Here is a 14,537-nt window from a genome sequence, read left to right on the forward strand (position 1 = left end):
GCTTTAGCTCTCAGCTATACTTAGTGTAGCTGAGATCCCTGTCCTGTGCGGAGGCTGCACAGCAGGCTCCCGCTGTCCTCCCTGCCCCCGCCCCCACCCCCACCTATCACCCCCACCCATGCTGGCACCGTGTTCCTACTTTCCTCCTTAACACACCCTGCACATAAGGGGGCTTTGCTATTAACTGCTAAAGTCCGCAGCCAGTGACTTTAATGTAAAATGCGGACGGCGAACAGCCCAAGTTCACCAGGAACTGTCCGCCGGTGGGATGTTTGCACCATCTCTACTGATGTCACAGAGTGATGCCAGAGAGATGCCAATTCCTGCTGCTTCAGTTACCCCAGACACTGGCTGCCAACACAACCGCCACAGTCTCAGGTGCTGCTGCATTGGTGGAATGTTTCCACTGTTAGTGTCACATGATTGGGTGGCATTCATGTCATCCTCATCAAGCTGCCATCTATATGTCTCTCATGCACAATACATGGAAATGTGATAATCTGTTATTACTCAGCAATGCATTACACAGAGCTCTGTTATTATGATGTGATGATGCAGCGTGCTGACAATTCATGCTGTGTGACATTTCTCTGCTAGTCAGTGTCAGAAATTTTACTGCCATTCATGTTGTCACAAGGCAAACTAGCAATAACACAACATTCAAAAAATAACTATTGTTATTATTATTATGGAATGGGATGCAACTGTATATGCCTTTCAGTGGCAAGGAAATTGTAATATTAATAGTTTTAGATGGAAGAGTGCAAGTGATTCCACAAACGTAGGCTGCAGTTAGCTTAATTACCACAAGATGGCGACATCATACCCCCCAGATGGAACGCAAAGATAGGAGGAAATGAAGCCAAAGACAGGAAATGATGTAAAACAGCAGTGGGAGAAGTTGCAGGAGGTGGAGAGAGCACGTTGCTAAAAGAGGTAATTGTGTGATTGTTGTTATATATTGTGCAGAGCAGAGGTCGGGGTGGACATACTTTATTACAGAGGAGGTCATAGTACACCTGTCACTATCCTGATCATCCCCCTTGCAGTAATTGCCATACAAGAGACTTTTATATCACAGCTGTGACTTGTTTGCCAGTTTTCTAGTGGCCCCCCTATATGTGCCATAGATTATGGCTGTCATCTCACCTCCCTAGTAATAATTCAGTCACATCACAGAGACAAGAGAAGATGTATATGGACTATAGCCATGTCCCTCCAGTGCCGGCATCTCACCTCCCTAGAAATAATTCAGTCACATCACAGAGACAAGAGAAGATGTATATGGAATATAGCCGTGTCCCCCCAGTGCTGGCATCTCACCTTCCTAGTAATAATTCAGTCACATCACAGAGACAAGAGAAGATGTATATGGAATATAGCCATGTCCCTCAAGTGCCGGCATCTCACCTTCCTAGTAATAATTCACATCACAGAGACAAGAGAAGATGTATATGGAATATAGCCATGTCCCTCCAGTGCCGGTGTTCCGACGTGATAACCTACACGTCGAATTTGCCTACATCCACTATCAAACGTATACCAGGAGGGTTAGGGGTTAGGGTTGGGGGAGGGGAAGGGATAGTAAGTCTATGGGATGTAGGTTAGTTCGACGTGTAGGATAAAGTGTTGGAGCACCGGCATCTCACCTTCCTAGTAATAATTCAGTCACATCACAGAGACAAGAGAAGATGTATATGGAATATAGCCATGTCCCTCCAGTGCTGGCATCTCACCTTTCTAGTAATAATTCAGTCACATCACATAGACAAGAGAAGATGTATATGGAATATAGCCATGTCCTTCCAGTGCTGGCATCTCACCTTCCTAGTAATAATTCACATCATAGAGACAAGAGGAGATGTATATGGAATATAGCCATGTCCCTCCAGTGCTGGCATCTCACCTTCCTAGTAATTATTCACATCATAGAGACAAGAGAAGATGTATATGGAATATAGCCATGTCCCTCCAGTGCTGGCATCTCACCTTTCTAGTAATAATTCAGTCACATCACATAGACAAGAGAAGATGTATATGGAGTATAGCCATGTCCCTCCAGTGCCGGCATCTCACCTTCCTAGTAACAATTCAGTCACATCACAGAGACAAGAGAATATGCATATGGAATATAGCCATGTCCCCCCAGTGCTGGCATCTCACCTTCCTAGTAATAATTCAGTCACATTACAGAGACAAGAGAAGCTGTATATGGAATATAGCCATGTCCCTCCAGTGCCGGCATCTCACCATCCTAGTAATAATTAATTCACATCACAGAGACAAGAGAAGATGTATATGGAATATAGACATGTCCCTCCAGTGCTGGCATCTCACCTTCCTAGTAATAATTCACATCACAGAGAAAAGAGAAGATGTATATGGAATATAGCCATGTCCCCCCAGTGCCGGCATCTCACCTTCCTAGTAATAATTCAGTCACATCACAGAGACAAGAGAAGATGTATATGGAATATAGCCATGTCCCTCCAGTGCTGGCATCACACCTTCCTAGTAATAATTCAGTCACATCACAGAGACAAGAGAAGATGTATATGGAATATAGCCATGTCCCTCCAGTGCTGGCATCACACCTTCCTAGTAATAATTCACATCACAGAGTCAAGAGAAGATGTATATGGAAAATAGCCATGTCCCTCCAGTGCTGGCATCTCACCTTCCTAGTAATAATTCAGTCACATCACAGAGACAAGAGAAGATGTATATGGAATATAGCCATGTCCCTCCAGTGCTGGCATCTCACCTTCCTAGTGATAATTCAGTCACATCACAGAGACAAGAGAAGATGTATATGGAATATAGCCACGTCCCTCCAGTGCCGTCATCTCACCTTCCTAGTGATAATTCAGTCACATCACAGAGACAAGAGAAGATGTATATGGAATATAGCCATGTCCTTCCAGTGCTGGCATCACACCTTCCTAGTAATAATTCGCATCACAGAGAAAAGAGAAGATGTATATGGAATATAGCCATGTCCCCCCAGTGCCGGCATCTCACCTTCCTAGTAATAACTCACATCACAGAGACAAGAGAAGATGTATATGGAATACAGCCATGTCCCACCAGTGCTGGCATCTCACCTTCCTAGTAATAATTCAGTCACATCACAGAGACAAGAGAATATGTATATGGAATATAGCCGTGTCCCTCCAGTGCTGGCATCTCACCTTCCTAGTAATAACTCAAATCACAGAGACAAGAGAAGATGTATATGGAATATAGCCGTGTCCCTCCAGTGCTGGCATCACACCTTCCTAGTAATAATTCGCATCACAGAGACAAGAGAAGATGTATATGGAATACAGCCATGTCCCTCCAGTGCTGGCATTTCACCTTCCTAGTAATAACTCAGTCACATCACAGAGACAAGAGAAGATGTATATGGAATATAGCCATGTCCCTCCAGTGCTGGCATCTCACCTTCCTAGTAATAATTCACATCACAGAGACAAGAGAAGATGTATATGGAATATAGCCATGTCCCTGCAGTGTCGGCATCTCACCTTCCTAGTAATAATTCAGTCACATCACAGAGACAAGAGAAGATGTATATGGAATATAGCCATGTCCCTCCAGGTCCGGCATCTCACCTTCCTAGTAAATAATTCAGTCACATCACAGAGACAAGAGAAGATGTATATGGAATATAGCCATGTCCCTCCAGGTCCGGCATCTCACCTTCCTAGTAATAATTCAGTCACATCACAGAGACAAGAGAAGATGTATATGGAATATAGCCATGTCCCTCCAGTGCTGGCATCTCACCTTCCTAGTAATAATTCAGTCACAGCAGTATTAGGAGAAAAGCTTCCGGGCACCAGTGGATTAACAGAAGAACACCTTTATTTCATCCTCAGTACAAAGATTAAAATTAGATGTTGTAGAGTCTAGCTCTGCTTCCTCAGAGGCGAAAAGAATTACATCTTTAAATATCATAACACCGATGTTACCACTCCAGATTTCACTCCCCCAGCCGAACAAGCGTGGGAACGCCGCTCAGAGCCGCCGCCGCCGCCATAGAGAAGCCCCGCCCCTTCCGGGCACGTCATAGGGGATTCAGTATCCAGAGCCGGAAATTATGCAAATTGCGTAATAGTGGGCCGCGGTATCAGGGAGGAGTGGCCCGGCGAGCGTCCTGTAGTCAGGGCAACCCTCCAAGTATCGCTCCTCCCAGCCGAACAGACGTTGAGACGCTGCTCCGAACCGCCGCCGTGGAGAAACCCCGCCCCCTTAGGGCGCATCATAGGGAATCCTGCCTCACAAGCCAGAAGCTGCGCAACCCGCGAGAAGTGGCCGCAGTATCAGGGGGGAGTGTCTTGACGGGCGTCTGGTTGTCCAGGCAACCCGTCCTGGTGTGCAGGCCTACAATAAAAAAAGATTAAAAGCAGACAATTAATATATACAGCAGCAACAGGCAAAAGGAGTACAAAAAGATAATAATAACTTTTGAAGTCATCTGTTTGGCCGTAACCAAACACAATAATAGATGGGAGTTAACCAATTAGAGAGAGCTATATAAAGATAAATATCATACATCACCCATATAGCAGTTAATTCGAAGGATGGTAAATATTGGATATATATTTGGCATATAGGTCATCAGGTGCCAGAGCCATAAGTAATGATACTTTATAGCTAATTAGCTGCAGGCCTCTGCTCCTATCTTCCTCTGTCTCCAGCTGTTCTCTCCTCACATCCTCATCCATCTACCGCTGCCGGCACTGCTGCAACCTCCCAGGAATGTGTGCATGGAGAGGAGGAGAGAAGCACCAGATGATGAGCAAGGCACACTGGGAGAGAGGATTGTGGTACTGAATGTGCAGGAGACCACAGCTTATAGGAAATTATCACCCCTTAGCAAATTATAGGGGAGGGAAGAGTCACCCAGATAGTGATAAAAGTTTCACTAAAAACAATAAAATGAAAAAGAGTTGAGGTGGATTACCTCAATTGAAGACAATCAATGAATTTTATTATGCACTGGCTAATAAAACTCATTGATTTTATGAATGTGTCTTCATTTGAGATAATCCATCTCAACTCTTTTACATTTTATTGTTTTTGATGAAAATGTTATCACTATGTGGACTCTGTTCCCTCCCTTGTTCATCTGCACCCTCCTTTGGAGGGGTTTTCTAGTCGGCCCCTTGTGGTGGAGCCACACAGAGGACCATCTAGTCTCGTTTTACTAGAGTGCGACCTTCATCCAGCTTGCTGGACCCCCGAGTGGAGTCGGGTTTGTTGATCTCCACCTGCCTACAGTGGTTGGTTGCCCTTCTGCTGCCCTCCTTTGTGAGTATCCCATTCCACCATTTACATCTGTCTCTCGTTATTTTTGTGACATACTGAACCATCCGGGCTCCCGTTGTCTCTTTGTTTTTTGTCTCCTCTGTGTGCTTTTTGATCACCCCCAACTCCCATACCTAGAAAATTGTGTTATTTGCTGTGCTCTGTTTATTACTGCTAATATCTTACAGCTATCATTTGTTATCCATTTCAGAACTGAGATCTGAGCTCAAAGAACAAGAGACATATGTGAGGAGTGATAAGCAGTCTATGGAGGAGGGTGGCATGATGAGGACAATTAAAGAGGAAGAAGAAGAGACGTATGTGAGGAGTGATCAGCAGTCTATGGAGGAGGGTAACATGATGGGGACAATTAAAGAGGAAGAAGAAGAGACATATGTGAGGAGTGATCAGCAGTCTATGGAGGAGGGTGACAGGAGGACAATTAAAGAGGAGCAGGAAGAAGAAGATACATATGTGAGGAGTGATCAGCAGTCTATGGAGGAGGGTAACATGATGGGGACAATTAAAGAGGAAGAAGAAGAGGCGTATGTGAGGAGTGATCAGCAGTCTATGGAGGAGGGTAACATGATGGGGACAATTAAAGAGGAAGAAGAAGAGACATATGTGAGGAGTGATCAGCAGTCTATGGAGGAGGGTGACATGATGAGAGCATCTAAGGAGGAAGACATTATTACAGTGATAAGCATTGGTGAGTAATAAACATTAGATATTCAAAATACTTATTAAACTGACTAATAAATATGTCCCTGAAACAGTATAGGTCACATTATGCCAATAATTGGGGGAGGGGCTATAAGAATATAAGTGATGTTTGGAGGAGGGGAAACTGAGGTGACAAGTAGCTAAAACATCCCTCTAGCCAACAACTATGCCAAAGTTCAATTATGCTACACAAGTAGTCACATTCACAAGAGTAAGAAGCTGTCCCCATACTGCATGAATATCAGGCAGGGTGTAGTGAAATGACAGATCTGACAAGATGATAGTAGCAAAAAATTTTCTGTACCGTGTTGGATTTCATGTATGGTTGCACTAACTCACTGGCTCCAGCCTGCTGATCACCTGACACCTAACGGATAAACAGTAACCAGCACAACTGTCATCTTCGTGTTTACCATTAATCTGCAGTGTTTTACTTCACCTAACATCTGAAAATATGCCTGAAGAAGGGGACTAGATCCCAGAAAGCTTGCATCATTTAACTCTATTAGTTAGCCATTAAAAGGTATTATTTTTTACAAAACGTTGTTTTTTTCTACCTATATAGATCTGACAAGAGTGATAATTACCACAGCACAAAGTGGGGCAATTGGTGTCATTTGGGGCAACCTTTCCTGATCAAAGTGCGGCTCACATCAACAGCAAAACAAATGTGAGCAGTAAAATGGATGCCATGTTTATACTGGCTGCACAGCTACTATAATAATGCATTATGTCAGGACAGTCAGTAAACATGCAAATAATTCCCTAATTTCTCTAACAATCCAGACACACATCCAGAAACACTGAGGTATAAAAGATCAGCAGCTTATTCATGTTATAGAATCACATAGACCAGCTGGGAGGAATTTCGTGTGTTTGGCTTTGTTGGTGTTGCCCAGATGCCCAACAGAGACTATGACCAGGAGGGAGTGACACCCTCATAGCTGCAATAACCAGCAGTGTGTACAGATTGCTGCACAAATCACTAGAGCTGCCCAACAGAGACTCTGACCAGGAGGGAGTGACACCCTCATAGCTGCAATAACCAGCAGTGTGTACAGATTGCTGCACAAATCACTAGAGCTGCTCAACAGAGACTCTGACCAAGAGGGAGTGACACCCTCATAGCTGCAATAACCAGCAGTGTGTACAGATTGCTGCACAAATCACTAGAGCTGCCCAACAGAGACTCTGACCAGGAGGGAGTGACACCCTCATAGCTGCAATAACCAGCAGTGTGTACAGATTGCTGCACAAATCACTAGAGCTGCCCAACAGAGACTCTGACCAGGAGGGAGTGACACCCTCATAGCTGCAATAACCAGCAGTGTGTACAGATTGCTGCACAAATCACTAGAGCTGCCCAACAGAGACTCTGACCAGGAGGGAGTGACACCCTCATAGCTGCAATAACCAGCAGTGTGTACGGATCGCTGCACAAATCACTAGAGCTGCCCAACAGAGACTCTGACCAGGAGGGAGTAACACCCTCATAGCTGCAATAACCAGCAGTGTGTACAGATCGCTGCACAAATCACTAGAGCTGCCCAACAGAGACTCTGACCAGGAGGGAGTGACACCCTCATAGCTGCAATAACCAGCAGTGTGTACAGATTGCTGCACAAATCACTAGAGCTGCTCAACAGAGACTCTAACCAGGAGGGAGTGACATCCTCATAGCTGCAATAACCAGCAGTGTGTACAGATCGCTGCACAAATCACTAGAGCTGCCCAACTGAGACTCTGACCAGGAGGGAGTGACACCCTCATAGCTGCAATAACCAGCAGTGTGTACAGATTGCTGCACAAATCACTAGAGCTGCCCAACAGAGACTCTGACCAGGAGGGAGTGACACCCTCATAGCTGCAATAACCAGCAGTGTGTACAGATTGCTGCACAAATCACTAGAGCTTCCCAACAGAGACTCTGACCAGGAGGGAGTGAGACCCTCATAGCTGCAATACCCGGCAGTGTATACTGGAGGCACCAACCTATCTAACCTGTACTGAGGGGTACCTACCTATTTATCCTATACTGTGGCTTTGCACACAATGGAGGCTGGCACAGCAGTATTAATAAGCTCTTTTATTGAAGTTGCAATAAAATCATAGGGCTATGCAGACTCAGAGGGAAACTGACAGCTTAACACAAACTCTGATGTCTGAGGCTTGCAGCGATCAATACCGCTGCGTATGTCACAGCACGGCTCTCTGCAAGGCTCACCCTCTCATTCTGTCATTGGTTAAGCCGCCTTGTCACCAATCGGAGCGGCCAACATCAAATGACCTTATAGGGGACTTCAGCATGAGAGTTTGATAGCAGGGCTTCTGTGGAGGTTTTAGTTTATATGGCTAGTCTATTCAGATTGCAATGGACGTACCTTTTTTTTATCTGTCACTATGGTTACGCTTCCTGTAAGGGCGCAGGTGTATGTTGATTGGCTGCAGGATCATGGACTACTGTGAAAGCTCAGTGAGTTGTTATAGTGATGATGCGGCTGGCCACGCCCCTCAGCGTCATTTGACGTTGGCCGCTCCGATTGGTGATATGGCGGCTTAACCAATGACAGAATGAGAGGGTGAGCCTTGCAGAGAGCCTTGCTGTGACATACACAGCGGTATTGATCGCTGCAAGCCTCAGACGTCAGAGTGTGAGTTAGGCTGTCAGTTTCCCTCTGAGTCCGCCTGCACAACCTGGTAAGTGGATTGGCTGTGGGGAATTTGAATTTATTGGTGCAACTGACACATGGATACTATTTAAAGGGTGTGTTTTGTGATGCATGTATATGGGTATTCTCGGCTTGAGAAAGGGCTGGAGACCTGAAACAGCGGGCTGTCGCCGCATAGCCCTGTGATTTTATTGCAACTTCAATAAAAGAGGTTATTAATACTGCTGTGCCAGCCTTCATCGTGTGCAAAGCTATTTTGTGGACCAGGAAGAGTGGGGGTCCGTTGAGGCTTGGGCACGCCATCCCCTTGGAGAGAGTGCTACTCTTTTTACCAGTGTGAAGTTTTAACCTATACTGTGGGCACTTACCTATCTAGCCTATACTGCCGGCATCTACCTATCTAACCTATACTGGGGGCAACTATGCTGGCTACATATATTGAAGGCACCTACCTATCTGACCTATACTGGAGGCACCTACCTATTAAAATCTATACTGGGGCCAACTAAACAGGCTACCTATACTGGGGGCAGCTAGACCTGGCTAATCTATATTGCATGCACCTATACCTGTCTCCACGTGGGGGGGGGCATTTTACGCCCTCACCTTGGGTGAAATTTAGCCTAGAAACTGCTAGTATTTGACTCTACCCACATCATGTTTTGGCCACGCCCATTTGCCACCTTGTTTTGTGTTTTTTTCACCGCGACGCGATTCGCACTCCACTTCTTTCGTGGATGGGGTCCTCAAGTTAGGGACTGCTTGGGGCCACCAAAACCTTAGCTGCGCCCCTGGTTAATAGCAAAGCTTCCATATATGCTATAATCCTCAAATTGGCTGGATATATTGAGTCCAGTGTGCCTCCAGCTGCGATATATGGTATTCCCAGATGCTACTGCATGCTGGGAGATGTGGCATTACTGGCTGATGATGCATGCTTGGAGATTTAGTCTTTAATACTTTTCCATCTCCCAGCTTGTACCAGTAGCCGGGGACACTACATCTCCCAGCATGCACCAGCAGCCGGGGACACTACATCTCCCAGCATGCACCAGCAGCCGGGGACAATACATCTCCCAGCATGCACCAGTTCCTCGGCGAAGCTACATCTCCCAGCATGCACTAGTTCCTCGGCAAAGCTACATCTCCCAGCATGCACCAGCAGCCAGGGACACTATATCTCCCAACATGCACCAGCAGCTCAGGACAATACATCTTCCAGCATGCACCAGTGCTCGGTGAAGCTACTTCTAGCAGCATGCACCAGTGCTCGGCAAAGCTACATCTCCCAGCATGTGCCAGTAGCCAGGGACACTATATTTCCCAAAATGCACCAGCAGCCGGGGACACTACATCTCCCAGCATGCACCAGCAGCCGGGACACTACATCTCCCAGCATGCACCAGCAGCCGGGACACTACATCTCCCAGCATGCACCAGCAGCAAGGGACACTACATCTTCCAGCATGCACCAGTAGCCAGGGACATTACATCTCCCAGCATGCGCCAGTAGCCAGGGACACTACATCTCCCAGCATACACCAGTAGCTGGGGACACTACATCTCCCTGCATGCACCAGCAGCCGGGCCCACTACATCTCCCAGCATGCACCAGCAGCCAGGGACACTACATCTCCCAGCATTCACCAGCAGCCAGGGACACTATATCTCCCAGCATGCACCAGTAGCCAGGGACACTACATCTCCCAGCATGCACCAGCAGCCAGGGACACTACATCTCCCAGCATGCACCAGTAGCCAGGGACACTACATCTCCCAGCATGCACCAGTAGCTGTGGACACTACATCTCCCAGCATGTACCAGCAGATTGGGACACTACATCTCCCGGCATGCACTAGCAGCCGAGGACACTACATCTCCCAGCATGCACCAGTAGCTGGGGACACTACATCTCCCAGCATGCACCAGCAGCCGGGCCCACTACATCTCTCAGCATGCACCAGCAGCCAGGGACACTACATCTCCCAGCATGCACCAGTAGCTGGGGACACTACATTTCCCAGCATGCAAGAGTAGCCGGGGACACTACATCTCCCAGCATGCACCAGTTCCTGGGGACACTACATCTCCCAGCATGCACCAGTAGCTGGGGACACTACATCTCCCAGCATGCACCAGTAGCTGGGGACACTACATCTCCCAGCATGCACCAGCAGCCGGGCCCACTACATCTCCCAGCATGCACCAGCAGCCAGGGACACTACATCTCCCAGCATGCACCAGTTCCCGGGGACACTACATCCCCCAGCATGCACCAGCAGCCAGGGACACTACATCTCCCAGCATGCACCAGTTCCCGGGGACACTACATCTCCCAGCATGCACCAGTAGCAGGGGACACTAAATCTCCCAGCATGCACCAGTAGCTGGGGACACTACATCTCCCAGCATGCACCAGCAGCCGGGCCCACTACATCTCCCAGCATGCACCAGTAGCCGGGGACACTACATCTCCCAGCATGCACCAGTTGCCGGGGACACTACATCTCCCAGCATGCACCAGTAGCTGGGGACACTACATCTCCCAGCATGCACCAGTAGCTGGGGACACTACATTTCCCAGCATGCACCAGTAGCTGGGGACACTACATCTCCCAGCATGCACCAGCAGCCGGGCCCACTACATCTCCCATCATGCACCAGTAGCCAGGGACACTACATCTCCCAGCATGCACCAGTAGCCGGGGACACTACATCTCCCAAGCATGCACCAGTTGCCGGGGACACTACATCTCCCAGCATGCACCAGTAGCTGGGGACACTACATCTCCCAGCATGCACCAGTAGCTGGGGACAGTACATTTCCCAGCATGCACCAGTAGCTGGGGACACTACATCTCCCAGCATGCACCAGCAGCCGGGCCCACTACATCTCCCAGCATGCACCAGTAGCCAGGGACACTACATCTCCCAGCATGCACCAGTAGCCAGGGACATTACATGTACCAGTAGCCAGAGACATTACATCTCCCAGCATGCACCAGTAGCTGGGGACACTACATCTCCCAGCATTCACCAGCAGCCTGGGACACTACATCTCCCAGCATGCACCAGTAGCTGGGGACACTACATCTTCCAGCATGCACCAGTAGCTGGGGACACTACATCTTCCAGCATGCACCAGTAGCCAGGGACACTACATCTCCCAGCATGCACCAGTAGCCAGGGACATTACAGGTACCAGTAGCCAGGGACACTACATCTCCCAGCATGCACCAGTAGCTGGGGACACTACATATCCCAGCATTCACCAGCAGCCAGGGACACTACATCTCCCAGCATGCACCAGCAGCCGGTGACACTACATCTTCCAGCATGCACCAGTAGCTGGGGACACTACATCTTCCAGCATGCACCAGTTGCCAGGGACACTACATCTCCCATCATGCACCAGTTGCCAGGGACACTACATCTTTCAGCATGCACCAGCAGCCGGTGACACTACATCTTCCAGCATGCACCAGTAGCTGGGGACACTACATCTTCCAGCATGCACCAGTTGCCAGGGACACTACATCTCCCAGCATGCACTAGCAGCCGGTGACACTACATCTTCCAGCATGCACCAGTAGCTGGGGACACTACATCTTCCAGCATGCACCAGTTGCCAGGGACACTACATCTTCCAGCATGCACCAGCAGCCGGTGACACTACATCTTCCAGCATGCACCAGTAGCTGGGGACACTACATCTTCCAGCATGCACCAGTTGCCAGGGACACTACATCTCCCAGCATGCACTAGCAGCTGGGAACGTGCTGGACTTGCAGGCACTTTGGTTTGTGGCATTGACAGGTACAGGATGGATGCCTCATGGAGACGGGACTATGGAGCAGCCCTCATAGGTATGTTAATATAACCCCGCCCCTCACACAGCACTATTCATTTTTTAAATATGATTTTTCTGTGAGGTGCTCAGGTTGTTTTGACTGCAGTAAAAATCCACTTTTCCTGTCATAACTATTGTATTCTCTCAACAACTACAAAGTCTGTTAAATTACACCTAGCTAAGGAGCCTAGGCTGTGACATCGCTGGTAGGGTGGGGCTACATATCATTATACAGCAATATAGAAAGTGTTTTTGTCATGCTGAAACCAGGATGGATAATGTACATGTGAGTATCCTGAATCATTTACTACACTCTGTTATATGTCACTACACGGCCTCTACAGGGGAAACTTCACAAATTAGAATATTATGCAAAGGTTCATTCATTTCAGTAAATCATCTTAAAAGGTAAAGCTAATCTATGAAATAGACTCATTACGTGCAAGGCAAAATAATTCCAGCCTTTATTTGTTATAATGTTGATGATTATGAGATGAATATGGCTTACAGCTTATGAAAACCCCAAAATCAAAATCTCAGCCCATTAGAAGATAAATGTTCAATATCAGAGGCTCAAAGTATCAGACTCTATTCAGCTAATAATCCAAAACACCTGCAAAGGGTTCCTATTTCATATATTATTGTTACCCTTTAACCTCTTAAGGACCATAGGCTTACACCCCCCTAGTGACCAGGCTATTTTTTACAATTCAGGCCACTGTAGCTTTAAGGGCTCGCTGCAGGCCTGTACAACTCAGCACACAAGTGATCCCCCCCCCTCACTTTTCTGCCCACCAACAGAGCTTTCTGTTGGTGGGCTCTGATCACTCCTGGGATGTTTATTTGTTTTATTTATCTGTTTGCTTGCTTGTTCTTTTTTAAATAAATGTGGCCATTTTTTTATTCTTTAATTACCCACCCTCCCTCCTTCTCCCCCGGCAGCCAATCCCAGCGATCGGCTCTCCTAGACATTAGCCTATTTGAGCCGATCACTCTCTGAGCCCCCTAGGGGGACAGCCGAGTGTCATGGCTGTCCCCATTACAGCGCTGCTGTAGATCGCAGTGCATATAATGTAAATAGATGGTGGTTTCGCTGTCTGGGAGACTGGTGACGGAGCGGAGTGTATGTACCGTGCCTAACACACAAATAACTATGCTGTGCTCCTTTTTTCTTTCTTTCTCTGCCTGAAAGAGTTAATCAGGTATGTACATTTTTCGGAATATAAGACGCACTTTTTCTTCCCCAAAACTGGGGGGGGGGGGGGGAAGTGGGTGCGTCTTATATTCAAAAGGTACGGTTTTGGGTCCCAGAATATACTCACCTGATCCTGCCACCGCGCTCCTGTCCTCCATCTGCGGTAATCCGAGGCTGCCCGATCATCCAGATTCATGTCTTCTGTATCTGTATCCCATTCCTTAAGGATGCAGCTGTTTGGCGTCCCATCCGCCGCGTTCATCATCGCTGCAGTCTCGGTATATAGACTGCAGCCTCCCGGTGTACGCATTCCTCTGCCCGATACTCTTCCTAGTTACCGCGTCATAGGCACTTCCTGGTTACAGTGCCTCTTCTGTGTGACCCGCAGCGCACGTGCGCCTGACATCACGTGCGCTATAACCAGGAAGTGCCTATGACGCGGTAACTAGGAAGAATATTGGCAGATGCACGACTACACCGGAAGGCTGCAGTCTATTTACCGAGACTGCAGCGATGAGGAATGCGGCGGATGGGACGCCAAAGAGCTGCATCCTTAATGAGTGGGAAGCCTCATGTTACAGAAGACATGAATCTGGATGATCGGGCAGCCTCGGATTACCGCTGATGGAGGACAGGAGCGCGGCGGCAGGATCAGGTGAGATACAGCAGAGGTTAGTTAGTGAAGTGTAGCATAGTGTAGTGTCGTTGGTGGGGGCAGCATAGGTTAGTTAGTGAAGTGTAGTGTAGTTGGTGGGGACAGTAGAGGTTAGTTAGTGAAGTGTAGTG

At 47.7% G+C, this 14,537-nt stretch overlaps 1 protein-coding gene across 1 annotated transcript in view; it reads left to right on the plus strand.

The window, feature by feature from the left end:
• The first annotated feature begins 892 nt into the window (after positions 1-892).
• The window catches only part of LOC137537149 (zinc finger protein 850-like), a 44,606-nt gene continuing 30,961 nt past the window's right edge, over positions 893-14,537 (plus strand). The window contains exons 1-2 of the mRNA XM_068259274.1: positions 893-936; positions 5,525-6,022. Coding sequence (XP_068115375.1) covers positions 5,581-6,022 — 442 coding nt within the window. The 5' untranslated portion in view covers positions 893-936; positions 5,525-5,580. The remainder of the gene's footprint in view (positions 937-5,524; positions 6,023-14,537) is intronic.

The sequence above is a fragment of the Hyperolius riggenbachi genome, chromosome 10 (genome assembly GCF_040937935.1).
Source record: "Hyperolius riggenbachi isolate aHypRig1 chromosome 10, aHypRig1.pri, whole genome shotgun sequence".
Classification (NCBI taxonomy): Eukaryota; Metazoa; Chordata; class Amphibia; order Anura; family Hyperoliidae; genus Hyperolius; species Hyperolius riggenbachi.